The 24,150-nt window shown below is 52.6% G+C and overlaps 2 protein-coding genes and 2 long non-coding RNA genes across 13 annotated transcripts; all 4 read left to right on the top strand.

Annotated features, from left to right (window-relative positions):
* The first annotated feature begins 153 nt into the window (after positions 1-153).
* LOC123621632 lies at positions 154-9,002 on the top strand. Of its 5 annotated transcripts, none has more exons than XR_006729207.1 (4): positions 154-244; positions 2,454-2,623; positions 6,789-7,835; positions 8,722-9,002. It is a non-coding gene; the product is annotated as an uncharacterized LOC123621632 (long non-coding RNA). The 5 variants fall into 5 exon arrangements; XR_006729203.1 differs by lacking the exon at positions 8,722-9,002 and adding an exon at positions 8,235-8,711; XR_006729206.1 differs by lacking the exon at positions 8,722-9,002 and adding an exon at positions 8,509-8,711.
* Positions 9,003-11,422: 2,420 nt separating this feature from the next.
* Positions 11,423-14,231, top strand: LOC123621924 (putative neuroblastoma breakpoint family member 5). Its single transcript, XM_045528004.1, has 3 exons — positions 11,423-11,885; positions 13,813-13,915; positions 14,228-14,231. Exons 1-3 carry the CDS (start codon positions 11,708-11,710, stop codon positions 14,229-14,231), a joined length of 285 nt encoding a protein of 94 aa, XP_045383960.1. The 5' UTR covers positions 11,423-11,707.
* A 290-nt stretch (positions 14,232-14,521) lies between these two features.
* LOC123621634 lies at positions 14,522-17,953 on the top strand. Its single transcript, XR_006729210.1, has 3 exons — positions 14,522-15,058; positions 15,966-16,017; positions 16,670-17,953. It is a non-coding gene; the product is annotated as an uncharacterized LOC123621634 (long non-coding RNA).
* A 787-nt stretch (positions 17,954-18,740) lies between these two features.
* Positions 18,741-23,784, top strand: LOC123621579 (neuroblastoma breakpoint family member 4-like). Of its 6 annotated transcripts, XR_006729186.1 has the most exons (8): positions 18,741-18,900; positions 19,416-19,567; positions 19,801-19,852; positions 20,688-20,857; positions 21,275-21,503; positions 22,194-22,362; positions 22,470-22,656; positions 23,747-23,761. XR_006729186.1 is itself a non-coding variant. In XM_045527420.1 (7 exons), exons 4-7 carry the CDS (start codon positions 20,849-20,851, stop codon positions 22,603-22,605), a joined length of 543 nt encoding a protein of 180 aa, XP_045383376.1. In that variant the 5' UTR covers positions 18,741-18,900; positions 19,416-19,567; positions 19,801-19,852; positions 20,688-20,848; the 3' UTR covers positions 22,606-23,359. The 6 variants fall into 6 exon arrangements, 4 of the variants coding, with proteins under 4 accessions (XP_045383376.1, XP_045383378.1, XP_045383377.1 ...); XM_045527420.1 differs by lacking the exon at positions 23,747-23,761 and having other exon boundaries at positions 22,470-23,359; XR_006729187.1 differs by lacking the exon at positions 23,747-23,761 and having other exon boundaries at positions 21,264-21,503; positions 22,194-23,359.
* The last annotated feature ends 366 nt before the right edge of the window (positions 23,785-24,150 follow it).

Below are 24,150 nucleotides of genomic sequence, written 5' to 3' on the forward strand. Positions count from 1 at the left end.
GACACATGTTGATTTTGTATTTACAGAATTACATAGTTTTATGTCATATTTTGTCTGCTGTTCTAAGAATGCTAAATGGGCTCCTAGTAAGTGAAAATTATGATTCATCTTCTAAATGTGGTGTTGTATTTTGTTTGATATCAATTTCAGAGCTGATGTTTTTGGAGACAAGTACGCTGATGAGAGAATGTGGAAGAGGCTTTTGTACAGTGTGCAAGAAAAATACTTAACAAAATTGAATAAGGTAAAAGCCTTTCCATTAATAAACTTTTCATCTGCGTGTTTTTACTCTCTAGCTCAGTAATATCACCTTTTAATATTTTCAGGAGCAATTTGGTCAAAGAATATTCTCTCTGCACCTGCCAACCTAAAACCGCCACTTACGGGTTTGCAGGTCACATCCCGTGGCTGCGGTGAAAGCCGCCCTCTGGCCAGGATGGTTTCCACAGCGATGAAAGGGACGGGAGACCAGCTCGACTGGGGGGGGCAGTCAAGGTTTCAGCCAGTGTTTGCTCTTAGAGCCACAGTCTCCCTGGGCTCCTTCGCTTAAAGGAGGAGGAACAGGCCTTTGTCCACTCTCTGTCAGCAACATGCCGGTTCTGTTGGGCCTGGGCCACATGTAACGGCATGATGAGCGCATCCTGGAATGTTGGCAGTTGCAGATGGGGCGTCATGGAGCTGTGCAGTCAGGAGTCATTTTATTTCTGAAGCTAACTGAGCATGCCTCGATTGTAACATGCCTCGTTGTTATATTTGTTGCTTTGGTAAAAATAACTTGAAATAACTCTAATAACTGATGAAATACTATGTAGTTGTCCCTTACTAGAGTTTTTATTTAAATATTACCGAACATATTTGGGTATTCACTTTTTAATCATTCAAATATCTGAGTGCCTATTCTTTGCCAAGTGCTAGGATACAAAAATTAATCACAATTCTTGCCCTCAAGAAACCATCTTTCAAGGGAGACAATCAAAAGATAATGATAATCCTGTGAGGCTGATGCAGCGATTGAGAGATGCACAGGTCCCTGGCATAACAGAGAAGCGGGGCCTGCCCCACCCAGTGTCTCGGGGGGCCTCCAGGAGGAGGTGATGGCTGAGCTCAAACTTTCAAAGTATAAGTAAGAGTGAGCCAGCAAGGGAGTGAGGGGGAGGGAGTGGCAGGAGAGAAGGTTGAAGAAAGGCAGGAGCCAGCCAGTGGCCCTAATCGAGGATCTGGAACTTTTTCCTGTAGGTTACGGATTCTCAGTGCTGGCTGGGTGCTAGAGTCGCTGGGATGCATGGGAAACTGTAATCCCAGGCCCCACCTCTAGGGACGCCAACTTCACTGGGCTGAAGTATGGTTTAAGCATCAGGCTTTTTACATGTTCTCTTGTGTGATTCTAATGCTCGGCCAAGACTGAGAATCACTTCAGTGGCGGGGTGGGGTCAGCTGGCGAGTGACGTGGTCAGGTTGTGACTTGACATCAGTCATGTAGCAGGTGGTTATGTTGAGGACAGATTGAAGGGAGGATAAGGCTAGGGGCCAGGATATCAGTTAAGGCATTTTTGAGTAATGCGAGTAAAAAATGACTGATTAAAGCTCAACAGGGGCCAGGCGTGGTGGCTCATGCCTGTAATCCCAGCACTCTGGGAGGCCAAGGCGGGAGGATCATTTGAGCTCAGGAGTTCGAGACCGGCCTGAGGAAGAGCGAGACCCCGTCTCTACTAAAAAAAAAAAAATAGAAATTAGCTGAACAACTAAAAATATAGAGAAAAAAAGATTAGCAGGGCATGATGGCGCATACCTGTAGTCCCAGGAGTTTGAGGTCGCTGTGAGCTAGGCTGACGTCACGGTACTCTAGCCCGGGCAACAGAGCGAGACTCTGCCTCAAAAAAAAAAAAAAAAAAATATCAGGGAGGAGGCGTCCCTGCCGTCTTCATTGCGGCCCAGCCTGCTGGCAGGTTCTCCACAGGAAGGAACGTAACTCGACAAAAGAAAGTTCATGTCAAGAAGGCACAGCAACTAGGCACACGATGCCCCAGATATAAACCTACCTTTGCAGACATTTCAGAAAAACTGCTGCACATTCAGCAAACATGTTGCAGGATCCATTGAAGAGCTGCCTGGGGCCGTGGGGTCACCCAGGGTTATGGGTCCCTGTGTGCTGTGTGTCCTGCCTGCACCTGACAGGGCGTCTGGGGGGGTCTCTTCCTCCTCAGCTCCTCACTTGTCAGTGCACTTTGCACTGCCCTGTGACCTCTGTCTCTCTCTCTGTCTTTGTCTCTGTCTGTCACCCCCATGGCCAAGGCAGCCGAGCTGTGCCCAAAGCAGAGGAGGGGGTGTCCTGCCTCCTTTGCGAAGGGAGGCCACATGCCATTGGACCCCCCCTTGTGCTTCCCATCAGGCCCCACGGGGTGCTCAGGGGTCTCACCCCTCCTGCCTTCATCTTTGGTTCTTCCTCTCCCCAGTGGGCCCAGTGAGCTGCAGGAGGATGCAGGGACTGCAGGGCTGTCACAGGCACTGACGGAGCAGGGTTTCCCTCCTGGTGGTGCTGACCTGTCTGACTGCCGAGAGCCGATCAGAAGCGCCACCTCCCTGTCTGCCGAGCCTGAGGTCCAGTCTGTTCTGGATGGAGCAGGTGAGTCCTCCCGTGATGAAGCTGGTCAGTCTCACTGGCATCCCAGGTGGCCTCACTGTGCTCAGTCCTCTGCCTGGGCTGAACAATGTCCCTGCAGGCTGACTCAGGAGACCCTGTTGGTTCCCGTCAGGTGCTTGGGCAGAATTTCCTGCACAGAGGGGAAGTGGGTCTGAGAGCTTTGCCGTCTTCCCAGCACCTGGCCGTGTCTCTGCCAGCCCAGCCCCCACTGCCCTGTGCAGGCTGCAGATGCACAGGCAGGTCCCAGCCCCTGCAGCATGTGCACAGCAGGGTCTGCCCGAGTCTCCCCTGTGAGTGGCATCTCATGTCCCCTGCATGTCCTGGGCGGGGCCTCCACTCTGCAGGTGGAGCTGCAGCTCCATGAGACCCATTGGCAATCAACCAGGGGCTCCAAGGTCCTTGTCTCTCCCGCCCTGTCCCCAGGGTCTCTGCTCTCACCTTGGCTGTCCTGGGGCCCTTGGAAAGCTCCAGGCTCAGTGGCACAACCACCCCGCCAGGCCTGGGCTCCCGTGAGGAGGACGGGAGATGCTCAGACACAGGTCTCAGAAGGGAGCTGAGTGTGGGAGGGGACGGCCCTGCCAGGCATCACTAATCACGGGCCAGGAGAGGCCAGTTCTCCTCTGCAGTGGGGTCACAATCACAGAAGGCCACCTCCTGCGTGGCCTCCCTGCGATAGTGTGAACCGTGTGTGTGTGTGCAGTGCCCAGCCGGGCCTGGCAGCGGTGGCACAGGCGGTCTGCCCCGCCCACCCTCCCCCTGCAGGGAGAGCCCCGGCAGACACAGCACGAATGTCACCTAAATGACACGTGGATGTTTTAGCAAGGATTTTCTCCACGTAGCCGTGCAACACCAGGCACGGAAGTCGGGAGTGTGACGGACGCTGTCCCTCGCCCTGTGCTGGGACAGCGTCTCCGTCTCCGCAGCGTGGGTTGCGCAGGCTCCACCCGGAGGGAGGAGGCTCCGGGCAGCAGCAGGAACGTGCCACATGCCCAGCCGTGCTGTAACCGTCCCCTGTGGGACCAGGCTGGGGAGACCTGGCTCTGCAGCCATTCAGGGGAGGGCGGGAAGGGGGTCCACGCAGCTCAGGGCCACCAGCAAGACCAGGCTGCGTGGACAGCCCCTCGGTCTGCGTTTGCAGTGGTGCAAATGGAACGTCCCCGCGGGAGGACAAGACTCCCCGGGGCAAGGGTGGGTTAGGGACACCTGTCTAACAGTCTATGGAGGAGGGTCCGGAATCCGTGAGGGCCACATGGCTGGACACAGGAGAAACCTGACAATGATCACCCTTGACATTCGACACCATAGTGTGGTGACGCCCAGCTCAAATATTTGAATGACCTAAGGGAGCCGAGGGGAGATGAGCTTTGTGACAATCATGAGGCTAAATAAGTAAAAACGTGAAGGAGCCTTCAGGGCGTCAGGAGTTGGCCACATTCCCAGGAAGGTTCCAGACCACCACGACCGTGCAGGGAGGGAAAGGCAGGTGGGGAGGGAGTGAGTTCACCTCCAGGGACAGTAGAGAAGGGACCAGGTGACGTGCTGGGTCCTGGGGGAGATTCCTGCCTCAGTGCCCTTCAGTCCTGCCGAGTGTGCGACGCTCGTCCCTGGGCTTCACAGTTCCTTCCGCAGACAGGCGTGTCGGGGGGAGATGTTTCCCCAGGAGCCCAGCAGGAACTCTCACCAGCTCTTAGTGAGTGTCCCACTGGAGTGACGGTTCGCGGTGGCAAACTGTGCCTTCAGTCACTATGGGGGCCACCAGGCCGAGGGAGGAGCCTGTGCACAAAGACCTGGATGCTGGAAGGTCCCTGGTGCAGGGCTGGGGGGGACAGCCTGACCCCAGGGGGCGATCTGCACAAGGACAATTTGGGGGGAAGTGAGGTTGGGTGAGAATGTTGGGCCACAGTGAGCAGGACCACAAGGTGGGGGGCGTGACGTGCATCGTGTCGTGGGCCGTGGAGAGGAAGGTCTTGGAGGCAGAGCAGGACGTGGTGAGAGGACTGTGGGGGCTGAGCCCAGTGAGGGACTGACAGTGTGGAGGTGGCAGCATCTGGGTCCCAGTCGGGAGGACACTGGGGAATCCAGGCGGCGATGACGAGAGTCTGACACAGTGTGAGCTCTCAGGAAGGTGACACAGAACACATGGGGGTATCTAAGTTTGAGTGTCTTCCCCTTTTGCCAGCAGAACCAGGGAGCCCCTCGGCTTCTTGCCATTTTCACATGCAGCCACCAGAGGGCAGTGTGGGACTGCTTATGACAGTGCCATTGTTCCACTTCAATACTTTTTTTACAGGTTAGCATTCAGAATGACTTCTACTGTCTTAGAGAATTTTTTTAAAAATGTTTACTTGCTATTATGCTTTAAATCATTTGGAAATAATGAAAACTTCGTAGAAGAAACAAATATAAGTTTATCCCACTGACTGGAAGATCTCTTTACACATGTAGACATGTAAAATTATCAATCAATGAGTCAAGGTGGATCTTAACCAAACAAAATATTAAAAATTAACTGAATATGGATAAAATAATTAAATTTAAGAACTAAAACTAAAGGTCTTAGAAGAAAATGTAGGGGGAAATCTTTATGACCTTGGATTTGACAGTTTTGTAAACATGTCACCAAAAGCTTTAGCAGTAAAAGAAGAAAGAAAAAAACAGATAAATGGGGCGCCAACAAAATTAAAAACTTTCCTGTCTCAAAAGACACTCACAAGAGATTGTAAAGACAGCTCATGGGATAGCAGAAAATACTGGCAAATGATAAACCTATTAAGGATTTTATACCCAGAAAATATAATGAACTCTTATAATTCAAGTACAGAAACACAAACATCCAACTAAAATGGGCAAAGGAATTATATAGACATTTCTCCAAACAAGATACATGAATTGCAAAGAAGCACATGGTAGACGGTCAACAGCGTTAGATATAAGGGAAACGTGGAAGAACCCAACAATGAGACCCCAGTCCACACCACTAGGACGGCTATAATTAAACAGCATCAATAGTTGCGTGAGTGCTTGATTGAGGTCAAAGCCTGGATGAATCCTCTGTGACGTGGGGCTTTGCCTCTGGGCTCTTGGCTCTGCACATATTTCATCTTCATTGGAATCATTACTTTTCTCTTTCTTCTCACACTCATTGCTTCTTCCTCTTCATCCTCACGACAGCACCTTCCCTTAATGGCTTGGGACATGCTTCCCACCCAAATTGGTCTCACACTGACCATGGCATGGTTCCCACTGTCTCCCGTGGGGGCTGCCCTCGTGGTCTCAGGATCCTCGGGGTCCTCTGTGCTGAGCTGACTTCTGCCAGTCCCGACTGCTTTCACCTCACCTGGATGGTTTAAGGGAAAGTCCAGGACTGCAGAGAACCAGAACCAATCTCTGCCCGGGCTATCTCCAAGGGGGAGAAAATCAGAGGGATGTTTCTAAAACAATGACCCACATGAGAGCTGAGGTTCCCCAGCAATTAAATCAGAGGGAGAAACCTAAAGGAGAATGGAGGAGCTAAAAGCCAGGCTGGGGAAGTGGGGTTCCCACTTGTGTCCCCTACCAGGTGGGACACCTTATGTGGAAAAGGGGACAGTTCCCAAAGGAAGGCCACCATGGACATGGGACGTGGTCTGCTCTAGCTGAGTTGTTCCTGTGGCTATCAGAGTTCTGGGGACCTTTTCCCAGGATGTGCATTTAATGGTGGCCTTTTTTCTTACGTGAGAATCTCTAGGGATATTTCTCTGAAATAGATTCCTGGGCCTTATCTCCAGAGATGTTTTAACAAGTGTCCCAGTGACTCACATGCATGTTCTTTAGCTCTGTGTCTAGTAAAGTCCGGGATGCCTTTCAGATTCATGTTATTCTATTTAACCATCCCAAACCCTAGTGGTGACTGCTGCCCTATTTTCCACATGAGGATTATAGCCTCAAAGAGGGTAGAGAAATTCTCCTTTGAAGCATCCCTGGCCTGCGAGAAGCTGCATTTGAATCTCAGATCTGCTGAGCCGAGGCTGTGCTGCTGTTGCTTCCGCACTGACCCAGGATGGAATTTGGCTGGGACGGTGGTTGGGATGAGAGGTCTTTGGTAAAAGTGAATGACTCTTAGTGACGGGGAATGATTCACTTGATTAGTACTGACTGTTTACCGTAGCAGGTGCTTGTGGGGACACTGGAGACCTGTCATCACCAGGGCGGACAGAGTCCCTGGTCTGCTGAAGATCATCTTCCTACTGAAGAGATTATAGATAATCACCTAATATACTTCTTTTGTGATTCTGTTACATATAATTTATCCTTTGTGTTTCTTTGTCACCTGAGACCAGTCATTGATTGAAAACTGAGTATAAATAATAGAACTGGATCAGGCATAGTGGATCCAGCCTGTAATTTCAGCACTTTGGGAGGTCTAGGAGATAGATCACTTGAGGCCAAGAGTTCAAGACCAGCCTGGGCAACATAATACCACAGCATTTCTACAAATAATATTAACAATAATAATAATAAATGAGCTCTGGGTACTGGTGGGCACCCGTTGTCATAGCTACTCAGGAAGCTGATGCAGGAGGATCCCTTGAGCCCAGGAGTCTGGGGCTGCCGTGAGCTGTGTTCATGGCCCTGCACGCCAGCCTGGACGACACAGCAAGACCCTCTTCTTAAAGAACAAAATATAGGGCTAAGAACTATAGAACTGTGATAAAAGATATGTCCCAGGATGGAGACATCTGAGATGTTTTAACAGTGGAAATAGCCATGTTGGATCCCAAATCCCAGAAACAGAGATGTGAGTTCCTGGTGGTAGAGCTCGGTGCTTTGGACAGGGAAGCTGAGGCCCAGGCTTGTGAGGTGGCCCTGCTGCCAGCAAGGGGTGAGGGAGCTGGGGAGAATCTCTTAGTCCTTCTGGGCCTCAGTTTCCCCATCAGGAAGTGAAGGTTCCAACTGCACCTCTCCCAGGGACCTTCCTGCAGGGTTTGCTCTGAGTCTCTGTGGGCAGAGCTGTGGTAAAGGTGCCCTGCGACCCGCAGTGGAGACCTGACCTTGGTCCCTACTGTGACTATCTCCTGCAGGGCCCTGAGCTGAGGCCACACCCTGAGAACTCAGAACTGAGGGAGCAGATGGAGGAAGGGGAGCGGGCAGGTTGGGGGATGAGAATGACCGAAACAAGGACATGGGAACGGTGGTGCAGGTGGACACACACGGGGTGAGAATGAGGACAAATTGGGTTTAGAGATCAGGAGTCACTGAGAGATGCCTGTCATCACCCAAACCCTCCAGGGCCAGCCTGGACAGAGCAGTGGGGATGGGAGAGGAGCTCAGGGCACTGGGGTCCTAGGCACCTGGCCAAGGACACCCACAGGCTGGACTCAGAGCTGGTTCACACTGAGGGAAGCACCAACCTCAAGAGGAGGAAGAAGTGACCGTGAGACCCTGCCCAGCTCCAGCAGCCTCGTCCTTGGGGCTGCCCTGGCAGTGGACGCCCTCCAGGTCAGGGTGGGCTGAGCAGGAGAAGGGTGGACATGCTGCTCTAGGCCAGTGACCCAGGGACAGGGGACCCTTGCACATGAAGTAGTGACACTTGGCTATTCTCTGTGCCTTTCAGTTGAGAAAGGTCTGGTGGCAGCCCAGGGAACGGGCGGAGAGGTCACAGACACGTCATCCCCATGACGCAGTGAACAGGAAGGGAATTCCTGAGAGCAGTCCCGGTGTCACCAGACCCCCACAGGGGACTGTCCCTGAGTTCTGATACTGTAGGGCAGGGGTCTCTCTACAGAAGGAGACGTGCAGCTCCCTGGCAGGAAGGAGGGTGTCTCTCACAGAACACTCAGGGAAGGAGTGTAGACGGGGTGCTGGAGTCAGAAACCACTTTTATTCAGTCACTGACGACCACTGCGGGGAGCCCCCTGGTGCCGGGCCTGAGTGGGAACCGTGAACACGGAGTTGGTGAAACCGTGTCCCAGCATCCACGGAGCTCTCAGGCCGCCAGGCCGTGCATCGTGGCAAGTGTGGTCACGGTGAGGGAGGGTCCCATGGGGTGTGGGGGTGACCTCAGTGGCTGTCCTGGTCCCCCTTCTGTTTGTTTCCAGCAGCTGGTGGGCCCTGGGTGACAACACTCCTGACCTCCCAGGACACCACCAGCATCTGCCTCCAGGTCGTGTCAAGGTCAACAGAGCCAAGGTCTCCAGGGGGAGCTGCTGACTCCGTCATGGCCACCTGGAGACACCATGAGGCCAGTTTAGTGGGACCCTCAAGTCCATGTCTGCCAGAAAGGTGACGCTGGTCCCTGTTCTTGTGGATAATTACATGTTTCCACACCTTCCTAATCTCCCATCACATCAAAATTAATTAAACGATGACTCTATTTTTAGAATTTCAGTAGCTCGTAATTTACTCTCAGATCTCGCAGTAAAGAACGAGTGTGGAGGGAATAAAGCTGTTTCCGTGTTTGCAGGGAACACACAGGGACTGGGGCTGGACTGGCTTTCTGCATTCACAGGCTCGGGGAACATCGTGACTCTTGTGCTCAGAGACACAGAAATGTCCCACACCCTTGTTTCACTGTCTGTCCACCCTGTCCCTGTCTGAAAAATCCGACATCTGTGCTCACCTAGGGACGCTGAGCTAAGTCAGTTGAGCTCAGCGAGGGCAGTTCCTGATCCCTGTGGGTAGTGTCCTGTGCTCGTCACACTGGGGGGCAGAGGACAGGAGCTCCGGTCCCCACTGAAAGGAGCTGAGAGTTGTCTGCTCTGAATTCAGCCAGGGGTGTGTGTAGGTGGGGAATCAACAGCTCACCCCCTTGCCCCCCTGCTGATGAGGAAGAGGATCATGCGGAGCAGGGACAGCCCCGGGCTTTATGCCCCTCCTCCTGATTCATGCCCACACCATGTGGAGAACATCCTGCAGAGAGTGTCCCAGGTTCCTGTGTCACAGTAGTGTCACACATCCTCAGCATGGGTCCTCTCCATGTGTGTACGTCACAGATCATGTCTAGATTGCAGCAGCAAGAAGAGAAGCAGCGCAGTGACGGACTGGAAATCCTTGCACGATGTCTGCTTGGGCAACGGGTCTCTACAAAGGTCAAGAACCTGCTCAGAAAGTGACGCTTTGGGGAACACACGGATGAGCCGGGTCCAGTGTCCTGTGGTGGGAGACACCTGACTGCATCTCGCAGCACCTGGTGACTTCAGGAGCAAAAACACTCTCCACTTGCCCCAAATGGTGGCCCTGTACACCAGATCAGAAGGTCTTTAATGCAGCAAATAAGCTGGGAAAATGGCTCTGCTTCTACGGCCAAGGAATGACATGGGTCCCCTGGGGATGACACAGCAGGAAGCAGATGGAACTTAGCACAGTGGCCACAATACAGCACATGAACTGGCTGCCTGCTGTGGAGCTGTGAGTGAGCTGCTTAGAGAAACAGAAATATTATCTTTTCAAAAACTGTGTTTGGTTGAAATGGGGACCCAGTGGCCACTGGGGCTTAACATACATCTCATAACTGACATCATCCACAGTGTAGTGTGGGGGTGTTTTAGGGTGGAGGGAGACACTGTCAAACGTGGCCGAGCAGTCCTCCTTCCTTCACTCTGACATGAACGCTCGGGGCCCACGATGACATGAGTTCCTCCCTCAACTCAGGCAGGTCCAGCAGGTGAACTGCAGAGACCTGGGCCACAGGGCGTCTCCCAGGTGTCAGGCTCACCAGACCTGGGTGGGACTGGAAGCCAAGAATGTGAGGAGGTGGCGCAGGGGTCCCTCTCCCCTGCCTGCCTGTCCCTCTCAGCTCAGCCTCACCTGCTGTGTCCCTAAACCACATTGCATGTGGGCACCATGGAGGCTCATCACCCCAGCCAGAGTCATGACCTTGACCTTCCCATGTTCAGTTAGTGGAACACAACCACAGCTCAACCGTTTCAGGTCAACACACAGAGCTACAGAACAAGGTTTCATAAAGGTGCTCTGGATCCTTGTCCTGTGCAGCATGTGAATGAAATGACCAAAAATGTAAAACCTGCCATGAGGTTGACAAGTCTTTTCAATAGAGATGGTCACGTCATGTATTCAAGCACCTGCACATGAACTAGTTTAATCACTGATGGCTGGGAAAGGGAACACAAGGGAGTAGAAAGAAATCCATTAGCAGCAAATATGAAGTTTAATGTTCAGTGAGAGGAAGTAACAACCCAAAGCACCCCCCACACGGGAGGACATAGGTGGTGGGAGGTCACACGTGACGCAGGTACAAGGAGAGACACAGCCCCCTGTGAGACGACTGAAGCCAACGTAACCCTGGAATGCAGCAGGGACACTCAGACAGGACAGAATTTTGTTCTATACTTTCTAATGGATTTGGAGGGATGGGAGAAGATGCAGAGAAGAAAGTCACGAGAGATTTACATTTTTACATCGCAAAAGTTTGACGTTATTTAATTTAGGAAAAGTCATAAGATCTGTTTTCATGGTAAAGAAATGGTTGGGTGACTACACAACCATGAAGGAAATAAAACTGGGGGGGAAACTGTTCCTACCTAGATATTTCCATACAGACATGGGAATGGACAAGAGGAAACGTGCTGAGATTTACTGAGAAATGAAGGGGTCTGTGGCATGAGCACGTGTCTACACCACTCTGGAGCATGGCTGCTCAGGGGGTGTCCCCATCAGTGGTGTCCCCTTTAGGCCAGACCACCTGGCTTATGCATCGACATGGCCCAGGCACCTGGGGGGCAGGGCTCCTAACATTCCGTGCACCCGCACAGAATTCTGTTATGGCGACCGAAGACCGTTACGTGGCTTGCTGAGCTCCACTGGCTCACTTTTCTTGGGCTCTGAGCTATAGTCAGTGACTTCAGCTCTGAGCTCCGGTGTCCTGAGCCTGATTGACTACAAAGTGAAGGACTGTTGAGTGCTGTGGGGTGTGGATCACGTTTTTCCAATAGTAAGTGAAGAAGTCCAGTGTTGGTCCTCCCTCAGTCCTGATGAAACCTATTGGATTTGATTTGTTGTTCACCCACCGTGTGTTTGGGTTTCTTCTCCCCAGTCCCAGGCTGTGCCTCTCCTGCCACAGCGGCCAGCATGGCAGGGTCCCTCTGCTCTCTGTCCAGGCAGAGGGCACAGATGGACATCTGGGAACAAAACAGGGAACTGCGCTCCCAGCTGGTGGAGGCTAAACAGCAGGTTCTGGACCTCAGGGAGAAACTGAACATTTCCGAATCAACTGCTTTCTCCCTGGCCAACCAGCTGCAGAAATACAGTAAGTTCTGTAGGTTCACCATGTTCAGTGACAGATGGTTGTGTGTATTCTCTCTGAGGAAATAAAGTTTCTAGACTTGGTGCTTCTCTTCCCTTTATCAAAATAAATTTCATCCTGCTATATTCCCAAGAAGGGAAAAGGGGGTATTTTAACCCTGTTTTTCTGAGGATGGAGAAACTGAGGCACACAGAGTTTGGCCATGATTCCAGGTGAGGAGTAGGGTGGGGCATGAGGTAAAATGTCAGTTATTTATTTCTGCAGCTTCCAAGGAAGTGCCTGTGATTTGGGCACAAGCTACACCTGTTTTTCTTAGGAGCCTGTGTACTGCACAAAATCCTGCAGTCACATAACGTCACTGTGGTTGTAATTTCTGGGACTGATGAGCTTCCGTTCAATTGTGGTGAGGCCCAACAGGAAAGCACTGAGCTGCCCCCTGGGGAAGGTTGGGATGGACACAGCCCCTGCTTCAGAGGAGCTTCCAGAGGAGTGTGCTCCTAATGGCAGTTGTGACAATCCTTAGTGACCCTGTCCAGGGGGCTGACCCTGGTGGGAGAGAAGCTCTGCATCCTGGGACACCAGTTCTACTTTGAGTCTAAGACAGTCATTTGAAACTTAGCTGGAAGGTAGATGGTGCTTCTGGTTATGTCAGGGACACTTTCCCACCCCTGTGTGTCCCCTGAGCTGGGGAACCTTCAGGGACACAGGACAGCCAGCAGGTGCAGGTGGACCATGATGGCCTGATCTAGCAGATGTTGGCCCACGTGTGAACAAGGGACGAGGAGGACAGCAGCAGCCCCTGTGACAAGCAAAGCAGTGTGTGGGATGGGCCCCCTCCCCCACCCCAGTGCGCCTGGCCACTGCCAGCCCTTGTCCTGCCCAGAAAGAGAAGCCTGAGCGACTGAGGGGTCCTGGGAGCAGGGCACGCGCACAGCAGCAGGATTGGAAGGAACCTCGCAACTCTGAGGCTGAGCTTGCATCCTTTTCCTCCAAATTATTTTCCAATAAATCAGAGGATTATTTTTAATCAAAAGGAATTAAAGAGAAGATTAAAAATTGAAGCCTGTTATGGAGGTGAAGAGATGAGTTCTGGGAAAGGACAAACTGTGTTTTATTAACACCTTTCCATCTAATCATAACATAAGCATGTGAAATACTGTGAAGAGGAAGAACATGGAAGAAGGCTGAAGACCACGTGTACAGCAGGGACCCTGGGAATGTCTCCGGGCACCAATGCAAGTTGTTTGTCTATGGTGTGCCTCAGTTTCCTCCTCTGTTTACATGGTGCTATTGTATCACCTATTAATTGGAGTTGCAATGATACATTCATTAATTCCTGTGTCGCTTTTACAGCAGAGCCTGACAAGAGGAGCCACTGTGAGCTCGCAGGTCTCTCACTTCCAGTGTGACCCGAGCCTCACTAGCGTGTGGGAATTTTCTCTCGGGTCCTCGTGGTCTAACGCCTGATGTTTCCCACAGGCGCATCCGGATGCGATTTCCACCTGTGAGAGGCTGGTGCACTCTTTGCATTCCCAGCACGAGGGACCCACAAATCGTGGGGTCCTCGGGGCCTTCCTAGCTGTGCAGGTGTCACTGCATCGTGCCCAGTTCAGTGATTTCCGTCACAGGCTGCAGCTTGGTCACGAGGCCCGTGATCAGAGTCAGACCTTGGGGGAGAGAACTCTGACTGTCCTAAATCCCAATTCGATTTTTGCCAAGTACCTTTATGTGCCTTTCAGCTTCTCCTTCCTCATCTTGCAATAGGAATTCTCAATGCCATGGAGACGGGAGGGTGAGAATTAAAGGTGTAGAAATCCCCACATAAGACCTGGGACTGCGGACACTTTGGTCCCTTGGAGGGACCCTGCCACCTCCCCTGTGGGCAGTGGCCACAGCTTCCCACTGAGGCCAGCGTGTGTATCTTTCTCAGAGTGTGGCAAGTTCAGGGATGTCCTGGAGTCCGTGCTGGGGGTGAGGCTGGACTTCTGGGAGGAGGAGTGGGCAGAGATGCCGACCCTGGAGGACAAGCTCAGGTAAGGCTGCTGTGTGTGGGGCAGACAGGGGGACGTGTGAGTCTCTGATGTGGGCAGCTCAGCTGGGACATCTAAGAGCCCACCTTGCCAGGGCAATGGCAGGAATGCACGAGGCCGGCATGTTTTTCACAGATATTAATAAAACAAGATGAAAACAAAATTAAGGATGTATTCTGGCCCACAACTGTGACTCAGAGCCAGGTTTTCTCCTTCCAAACAAGAAGTTGTTAGGGTGAAAGTCACGTAACATAAAGGTAACCAAAGGACAGTGACAACTCAGCAGCATTGAGTGTAGTCACACTGCGCATTCAGGTGATGGAAACACTAAAAGCCCCGACTCCACACTGTGCGATATATCCCTGTGACAACACTGCACTTGGGCCCGTCACAGACATACAATTAAAACTTTACAGTGTTGTGCAGTCATCGTCCCATTCACTCTGAATCACACTCACCCTGACTGAATGTGGCTTCTGAGACTGTTACCCAAAGAACATTGTCCCCTTGGCCTGGTTATCCTCTGTCTTTCATGCTTTCAACTGGCCCCAGCTGGAGCTGGCACATTGCTTCCTGTGGCTGCGTGTCCAGTCACAGCAGAACGTGCTGGGTGTGTCTTCACATGGAAAAGGCCTTGGCCACAGTGAGGGACTGAGGGACACCGTTGTGAAGCCGATTCAGGAAGACACCTGGCTCCTCTACAGAAGGAAACAGGAAGGGAGCATCAAGGATCTCACAGGGACACTCTGTGATGCACGGGAGGCTTTCCCTGCACATTCTTCTCTCTCTTTGCCACAAGCAGGTCACCAAATACGTGCTAGAATTGCACTTGGAAGGCTTCCTGGGGACACCTTCACAGAACTGTCTGCTACTGTGCATATACTCTATTGTCAACTGTGCCTTTTCATATTTGCTTTTGTTCCCACCATAGGGAAGCCAACAGGCTCATTGACCAGCAGGCCCGAGAGCTGACCCGATTGAGGCAGGTGTTGTGAGAGGGGAGAGATGGCTCATTTCTCCTCAAGCAGCACCTGCAGGCCATCCTCCTCCAGGACAATCCTGACAGCTGCCAGGGCCAAGACCTCCGTGAGCACCTGGCAGAGGGGCGCAGGCTGGCAGAGCACCTTGCCCGCACGCTCAGCCCAGGTGAGTGGCCACAGGCCCTCAGGACTCTGAGCTGCTCCCAGGTGCCAGCTCGCAAGACACTCCACTCACAATGTGGCTCTTCACCCAGCTGTCCTGGTTTGCACGTCACATTTATGGCCACGACAGGATCAGGGCTGGCCAGCGGGAGCAGAGGACAGAATACTCAGGGTGGAGGTCCCAATGTCCCCACTCTGTCCTTCCTCCTGATGCACCATGGCCTTGAACTTATCAATTCTTTTTTCATGGGTTTTGCTTTTGTGTGTTGTGTCCAAGGACCCAAATCTAGGTGACCAATCCCAAGGATTTGTTCTGTAAAATTGCATTCAGTCAAAAGGCCACACTCAAGGATCTGGAAAGACACATGTGGCCCCAAGGTTCCCCACTCCTCAGTGGACCTTATACATATGTAATTAGCTTCATACTTAAGAATGTCTTTTTTGAGCTACCTTAAATCGCATTGTGTATTAATTTGAAATTCCAGCTCTTCATTGCTGATATTTAACTCATCAATTGATTGCATATATTAGCTCTGTATCCTGCAACCTTGCTACCAATGGCTTATTCATTCCAGAAGCATTTTGTTGGTGCCCTCATTGCTAATTCTTTGGGATTTTTTAATATAGACATTAGCTTTTATTTCCTTTCTTTGTCTTATTGAAACAATTAGACCTTCCAGTGTGATGCTCAGTAGGAGTACACTTCTGAGGGTTTGGGCACTTCTGTGACTGCAACTGCCTATTGTTTTATTTCTCAAATTTCTGCAGACTCATACTCCAGCAATTGGTCAATTATGCCTTAGGTTTTCTTACCATAGAAACGGTCCACATGTAGAGATATCTGCTGGTGTTTGTAGGGGTAGTGTGGAGCTACTCAATGTCTGACTGGACATTTCTGAATTTCTATGCAGAAAACCACGAAGATCAGGAGGAGGAGAAGGAAGAAGAACCACCAGCCCCCAGGTAGCAATGAGCAAGCACGGCCTGGAGGAGGGTGGGTAAAATATGGGAGGGCCCAGTTGCACTGGTCAAGGTGTCAAAGTAGCCACAAATTTCACAGCAAAGGTGTGTGAAAACTGTTTGTTCTTTGATGACATTCTCACAACCAGTGAAAAATTCCTTCCATTAACAAGGTTGTTCACTGTCTTCAAGGCATTTCCCATTAACTAGGAGAAAAAGTCAGTCTTAAGGATTTCTACAATCACAGATTCTACCTGTTCTCCCTCCCATGGCTGAACTCAGTATGAGATGCCCATCTGCTTTCTGTGTGGTTGGCCTTCAAATGTTGGAAGTGACTCCGTAGCAGGGGATATGAGCAGACTGAAATATTTGCACCATGTCACCATATTGCTAGACAGGGTCCTAGAAGGCACAAGAGCTCCTGACCTACACTGTCAGGAGCCTGTGCCCACTGTGCTGCTGCGGGAACAGTCAACATGGTCCACGCAGGAGGCTGAGCCACTGCGTGGTTCTCTGTGTGTGCTGCCTGCCAACACGGTACCAAGGGGACAGTGTCCCTTTCCTCACCATCTCCTTAAGTGGCCAGTGCACAGAGCACTTGCTCCTCTCTCACTCCTGCCCTCGAGGCTCCCACATTCTTCCTTTATCATAACAGGATAGCTTTCTTTCTCTTCAAAATGAAAGCCCCTTGCACTCTGTGGCCAGTCCTTCATGCCTGTCATCAGCACCGCCTTGGATCTGGTGTCCAGTCCCTCTTGGTTTGGTCCTATTCTTTATCCCACGAGGTTGAGCAGTGTGGAGCAGGAGGAGAAGGTGAATGGAGTCCTGCAGAGCCAGTTGGGTGAAGGCCACCTGACTTCTGCCAGTCACCGTGACCTGTGTGACACCGACCAGCCTCCCTGCACCGGTGCCATCCTGTTTGATGAGCAGGGAGTCTCCAGGGCACTGGATGCAGCTAGTGAGTGCTCTGTTATAAGGGAACGACTCCACATTGTCCTGTGGGTAGGCTCCGTGCCTGCTGGGCTCCATGGCAGGTTCAGGGTGGTGAACACAGGGCTCACAGAGTAGGGAGACTGAAGAAATTGTGACAAACCACAGCCACCACTGACGCATGTGCACACAGGTGTCTGCAGGAGTCCATTCTTTGCAGATGGGATGTCTGTTGTCTCCTGCAATGTCCTTTCTAAATGCTGATCCGAACAGCGTACTCTGAGCATTAGTGACTGTCTGACTGGGTGGATATTCTTGCCTATGTCTTTGGAGATAGTGTTGACTCCTCAACTCTAGACCACGGTCTCTCTCTTCTCTATGTTGACCTGTCCTTGATAAATGGCCGTCTATCCACCAGAATACAAACACCTCTTGAATGAGTCTGGAATTATCCCTGAAAACAGGGCAGGGCCCTTGACACCCTCCGTATCCTTGAATGAAAAGTATCCTGTTCTCTAAGTAGCAGCAAAGATCTTTCCTATTTGAGGGTATGGAGATTGCACCCACCATCTGATCTCAGTGGATCATCCCATCTGTACCCATAGCAACCACAGCAGCTGATGGACTAAAGACGGCATCTTGTAGCCACATGTCTAGAGCCACTAGGCAAGCTCTTCCTGTTCACTGGGAAAATATGTTTCATTGTTTGCCCAGACACAGGACAGAGGACAGTGTGACACTAATGGACCAATTCAGGGACAGTCTGCCCAGGGACTCAGAACAGGAAGCCTAGCCGCTTCTCAGAAGACATAGCCTGAGGCCTTCTGGAATATTCTCCAGGGAAAACTGATCTCACACCAGCAGTACTTTCCTCCATGCATTACACAGGCCCCTGGGTTTGTGTTGACCATGAGGCAAGTACCTGTGGTGACTGGTCCTGTCTGACTGTATTTGCAGCAACTCGAGGTGACAGCAACACACAGGAAGGACAAGAGCCCATGGAGACTGGGTGAGTGTGACAGTCATGAGCCATGAGCGCCACAGCACCCCCTGGAGATCTCGCTCCAGGGAGCAGCAGAGGGTGCAGCCTAGATCCCCTCACCCGGCCTGCCTGGCAAGATGCGTCTGTCGACCTGGTGGTTCTTACACTGGTTTCTACTTCCCACCAATTTCTCCAGTTTAATAAGCTGGAGTCCTGTGACCCGAGGTGAGCTAAGCAGTCTCAGGTGTCCCTGCACTCAGGGTGACCACCTCCCTCTCCCATGGGAGGTGACCAGGAGGACAGGCGCAGCTTCTCTCTGCAAGGGTGGCCTTAGGTTGTTGGCAGGGATTCCACAGCAGGTAGTATACGGAGACAAGAAAGAAAAAGAAAAATGTCACATCATTTCCCAGTACTGAGAGAACAAGGCCTAGAAGGCCCGAGATCTCCTAAAGGCCACGCTGCCTCAGGTGCGTCTATTCCCTGCAGCTGGGCAGGGAGAGCGGGACTCAAACGCACAGCAGCTGCGGCAAGTGCTGCGGGTCGCTGCGCTGCGTGTCCTGATTGCCCCGTGCAGGGGAGGGCGGTGTCTGTTCTCATCACTGTGCCCTGTGGCCGGTGCACTGAGCGCCTGCCACTACCTCAGACCCCACGGCAGCCGCCCTGAGCCGCAGTCCGAGGAGGGCTGTCTTCCTGTTTCAGGGGTGGCCTCGCCGCCTCTGGGACCTCTGCCTGTGTCCCCTGATCAGGACCAGCCGGGGATGCCGCGGTGCCCGATCTCTCTCAGCTTAACCTACTCTCCTGTGCACCCCCAGGCTCAGTGGGGAGGAGGAGGAGGTGAATCCCACCCAGCAGACCTCACTGCATGAGCAGCGTGTCACCCTCTCCAGTGGCCAGGACCTCTCTGAGTCCCGCTGCCCTTCCCGCTGCCCTGCTGCCCGATGCAGGAGATGACTGCGCCTGCCCGGGTCCAGCTGGTGAGTGTGTCTGGTATAAAGTAGATGAGTCCCAGTGTCCTCCCAGGGAGCCTCCACGTTCTCTGTGCCCCGCACCTGTCACCAGGTAGAGAGATGCCAGCAGACTCTGGAAACACACTGATGTGGATGAGGGTGGCCGCCTGAGCGTTAGGCACAGACGTCAGGGGTGTCAGGCAGCCAGGTGACTCCCAAATCCCAGGCCAAACACTTACCCAGGAGACACAACGACAAGGTCACAGTGGGCACCACAGAGCTAGGCAGAGTGGGGAGACTGCAGAAACTGTCACCGACTCTCAGCCACCGCTGATGGCCATGCACGGCAGGGGTCTGCACGAGCCCGTTCTTTCATGTTGGGACTTGGGACCTGTCCTGCAGGGTCTGATAATTGTTACAAAAGCACCAGTGACTGTCCCAGTAGGTTGGTGTCTTGCCTGTGTCTGTGCAAATGGTACCGTACTTCCTGGATTCCAGGCACAATCTCTCTGTCCACTCTAATTCAACTGCTCCTTGCCCAGGGTGTGTCGGAATACCAGAGGAAATACACCTGTCATGGCCACATGTGGAGTTGTCCTTGATATCAAGAGAGACGGGACACATAGCTGGAGAAATCCAGAAAAAACCCGTGCAAGTGTCCTGTGACCTTGAGACCGAAATATAACTTTTCCCAGTAAGTTCAGAGCTCACCATGACAACGATCCGCCATGTTGGGGGCATTTTACAAGATGGATCAACACGTGGTCCCTCCCTACTTCATCAACGTCTGCAGACGAGATGGGCACAGCTCTCTAAGGGTGTCCGAGGTCACACGGGTCATCTGTCTCCAGGCACAGATGGGCCCAGCGTGTGTCACGGTAGGAATGGCACTATTTAATGTCTGGACATTTCTCAATTTGTTTGCAGAGAACTATGAAGAGGAGGAAGACGAAGAAGATCTAGAATCACTGGCCTCCAGGTGACAATGAATTATCAGGGGCTAGAAGCAAGAGTACGACATGCCAGGGCAGGGTGGTGTCTAAGGACAGAATGTGAGGCCAAAGTCACCAAGATTTCACGCTCGAGGCAAACCCAGCCCACTGGTTGTACTGATGCCTTCACTGCCCCGGAGGTGGCAGAGCCTTGCAGCAAGGGTGTCACCTCCCCCATGGTCCGTCTCCTTCGTGGCCCTAGTAGCGTGAGTCTGACCAAGGGAACTGACCAGTCTCAGGGTGTCTTGGATAGATCACGTGGTCTACTGCGTGAGGCTGAGACCAGCAGGGTGTGCCTGTCTGCTGTCCACACTGTGGCCTTGGGTCATTGACAGGAATGTCCTCGCAAACAGTCTCCCCATGGCACAAGTTTGGAACAGCAGACCTAGAACACACAAGATCTCAGAGAGTCTATAGGGCCTCAGGCCCCGTGTTCCCTGCACTGCTGCATGTGAAATTCACCGTCATCTGTCCCCAGGGTTGACCCAAGGTTATGGGTGCCTGTGTGCTGTGGGTCCTGCCTGCACCTGACAGGGCATCTGGGGTCTCTTCCTCCTTAGCTCCTCATCTTGTCAGTGCACTTTGCACTGCCATGTGGTCTCTGTCTCTTTCTCTCTTTCTCTCTGTCTCTCTGTCTCTGTTTCTCGCCCCCATGGCCAAGGCAGCCGAGCTGTGCCCAAGGCCGAGGAGGGGGTGTCCTGCCTCCTTTGCGAAGGGAGGCCACACGCCATTGAACGCCCCCTTGTGCTTCCCATCAGGCCCCGCGGGGTGCTCAGGGGTCTCACCCCTCCTGCCTTCATCTTTGGTTCTTCCTCTCCCCAGTGGGCCCAGTGAGCTGCAGGAGGATGCAGGGACTGCAGGGCTGTCACAGGCACTGACGGAGTAGGGTTTCCCTCCTGGTGGTGCTGACCTGTCTGACTGCTGAGAGCTGATCAGAAGCGCCACCTCCCTGTCTGCCGAGCCTGAGGCCGAGTCTGTTCTGGATGGAGCGGGTGAGTCCTCCCGTGAGAAAGCTGGTCAGTCTCACTGGCGTCCCAGGTGGCCTCGCTCTGCTCAGTCCTCTGCCTGGGCTGAGTGATGTCCCTGCAGGCTGACCCTGGAGACATCGTTGGTTCCTGTCGGGTGCTTGGGCAGAATTTTCTGAACAGAGGGGAGGTGGGTCTGGGAGCTTTGCCATCTGCCCAGTGCCTGGCCGTGTCTCCACCAGCCTGGGCACCTGGGATCTTTGCTTCCCCAGGCTCACACCTGACTGGTGACATCTCCTTCATATACTCAATGTGTTGCCAGAGTCACTGGGTGGTCTCACTGACCCACAGGGACATCAGAAATGGGTGTTCTGGGAGGATGTAGCAGAGAGAGCACTAGGATTGTTCCCACTGAAGCCTCTTCTCCTTTCAGCCCCCACGCAGGAGGCCTGTCCCCAAGGGCCTTGGAGTGGAGACTTGAGCCCCTGCGTGTCACAGGTGCAAGCTGCAAACACACAGCTGCAGCCAAGCGCCCTGGTGACTGACTGTCTGCAGCTCCAGCTGGACCAGCAGTGGGGTCGTGGCTGTGGCTTTGCCACATGGAGCCTCCCCTGCGACCCCTGGATCCTCGCAGCCAGCGCTGACTCTGGGCACCAGTGGCTGCTCCTCCCAGGTGGGCAGGACAGGGGAGCAGGAGGCTCTGATGTTGGGGTTGCTGTCACCGTGCAGGGGTGGAGAGGACTTTGGGGCCCAATTGTTCAATGAAAGCTGTGACCATGTCATGTCTAGTCCTTATATCTTTCGGTGATTTATCACTTACATAGTGATTTCACATGGATTTTTTTTAACAGTGTTGATCCTGGGCCCACAGGTCAATTTCCTCACATATCCAGGTTTTATTCCGTTTCTTTAATCTTCTTTTTGAAGCAAAGCACAACCTTTTTTTAGAAACTGTCCAAATCAGTCTCCCCTGTGACTGCCCCTCTAGTTCATCACCTGCAGGCATGGCAGGGCCATGTCCTCAGTTTCCTTCTCAGAAGGACCCACTTTGCTCAGACTATCTTAACACAGCCCTCCCAGGCCCCACATCCTGTCCTGCCCCTCCTTGCTCTCTGTGCCCTCTATCTCCTCCTGGAGCCTGTGGCCTGGGCCTCCTCTGTCAGGCCATGCCGTCATCTGAGAGGTGACAAGCCCCAGGTACCCAGGATGAGACGAGAGTCACGAGAGGTCAGGAGCCCCAGGCTGGCCCCATGGGGAGGGCTCCTGGGAAGTGCCCAGTGCTCACAGGATGCGAATCCCAGACCCCTGTCCTGGTAACTTGTATCATCTGAGCCTCTGCCCTTCCCTCTGGTCTGTCTTCTAGTTCTTGGATTCCCAGGAGCCCAGCCAAGACTCCCCGCACTGGCCCAGACGGTCTCTCCCCTGCTCGCTGGCCCGAGTGCCCTGAAACCGAGGATGAGCGAGAGAAAGTTGCTGTTCAGCAAGTGGAGAGTCACGTGCAGTTTCTCAGGCCTGCAGCTGTGGGTGCAGAGGTAACCCCACCTGCGGTCTCACACACACACACTCCTGCTGCTCTCTGTGCAAGCGGACAGCTCCTCTCCCGCTGCTCTTTCTCTGCCACGTGTGTTCCCTCCAACAGCCGCTGTAACCTCCGTCTGGTCTCGATGGTCAAGTTGATCATTGACTTTGCAAGGCCAGCCAGGTCCCTGGAATGCGCCTGCCAGGACTCAAGAGTTTTCCTTCTTTTCCATCCTTGGCGACCTGTAGCTCCCTAGGAGCAGCCTCTGCTGTGACTCCCTCCAACCTCTGAATGAGAACAGTTAAAAGTGAGCACATTTATTGCTCATGGCAAAAAGTAACTTAGAACCTGGTCCCAGGCAGGAGACCTGCAGTGGCCTTGTCAGCTTTGTGTTCAGCCCCAGAGGTGCAGGGCTGTGTGACGAGGGTGGCGTTTGCAGGGACTCAGTGTCCAGGCACTGTGGACTCATTTGAGCTGACATTAGCTGAAGGACACTGAAGGGACCCTAAAGTGACGTCAGTGCAGAAGTAGTTGCACAGGGCGGGACATCAATCCTCATAGACCATGGGGTCCTTAGACATCTGCTCTCTGTCCATTTCCTTCCCGTTTCTACCTCCACAAGTCCAGGCAAGCGTCCCTGCTCTCTCTGTGCAATTCCATTTGGAATCTCTCCTTCTTCCTTTCTTTGCCGACCCTCTCTAGGAAAATACTTTTGCTGTTTCTAAATCCTGATCCCTGTCCCACCCAGCGTGACCCACAGCCTGCAGTGGCTTGTTCATTTCTCCATTGGACCCTTTCTCTCCTCCTTCCAAACAGTGTGGAAAGGGCCTCAGGCCGGGGTTCTAGTTCCGGGGTTGTCAGCAACAGGTCACGTGGCTTTAGTGGAGTCTCAGCCCTTCGGCACCACGCTCTCCTCGTCAGTCCAAGGGGGACGGGACGTGGAGGAGTCCGAGGTCCCTGCTGGCTCTCACAGCCGGGCTCTTCCCACAGCCGCCCCCCCCTCCCTGAAAGTCTGGGACCTGGGGTTATAAGAGGGCCTGTTACTCTGCCAGGGCCCCTCCCCCTGCAGTGTCTGTCTCTGAGTCTGGTGGGGGACACTGAGCGTGTCCCCCACCAGGAGGCGTGAAAAGCCATCACTTTTCTGCAAACAAGGGAAGAAAGTGGCTGATAGAACCAGGTCCTGGTTGGGCAGGGACAGGGTCCCTATATCCTGCCCCTCAGGGTGACCTTAAGTTCAGGGAGGTTTCCTTCTCCCCTGTGGCTGTCACTGTCCACTTCAGCCCAGCCTCTTGCAGGAGCCCAGTGTGGCCCTGGGTCCGTCCCCCTCAGCCACCCCTCCCGACTCAGCCACCAGCAGGCCTCACAGACTCTCACTGGATTTTTTTTTCTTTTTGCAGATACCAAGTACTGCTGGAACTATGAAAAAACTAAAAGTGTTTCAGAAAAAGTACCATTTCTACCTGAAAAAAAAAAAAACTATAACAGTTGACATGGATAATATTCAGAATAAATATTTTAATTTCCCTATTTATTTCTGTACAGTACCCTTTCCCATATTTTACCCTGTATTTATCATAAAGAGAAAGCATAATATTTTATGTTAAAATATCTTCTTTGACCTCAAATAAAGTTATTTAAAATAAATTAAAATGTGCTCGTGAGCCTATTGTGCTAGTCCCTGTCACCCCCGTCCTAGCTTATTCCAGCTGCTGCGACAAAACCCATGAACCGGGGGCTTATGAGCAAATGAAATTCATTCTCTCCCAGGTCGGAGGCTGACAGGTCCAAGGGGCACCAGCAG

Source organism: Lemur catta, chromosome 16 (assembly GCF_020740605.2).
Source record: "Lemur catta isolate mLemCat1 chromosome 16, mLemCat1.pri, whole genome shotgun sequence".
Lineage (NCBI taxonomy): Eukaryota > Metazoa > Chordata > Mammalia > Primates > Lemuridae > Lemur > Lemur catta.

Coding starts and splice junctions, on each gene's coding strand:
- LOC123621924 (XM_045528004.1), top strand. CDS start 11,708: ATGGCAGGGTCCCTCTGCTCTCTGTCCAGGCAGAGGGCACAGATGGAC. Junction 11,886..13,812: donor CAACCAGCTGCAGAAATACA/GTAAGTTCTGTA, acceptor TATCTTTCTCAG/AGTGTGGCAAGTTCAGGGAT.
- LOC123621579 (XM_045527420.1), top strand. Junction 21,504..22,193: donor CCAGTGGCTGCTCCTCCCAG/GTGGGCAGGACA, acceptor TCTGTCTTCTAG/TTCTTGGATTCCCAGGAGCC. Junction 22,363..22,469: donor CTGCAGCTGTGGGTGCAGAG/GTAACCCCACCT, acceptor TCCCTCCAACAG/CCGCTGTAACCTCCGTCTGG.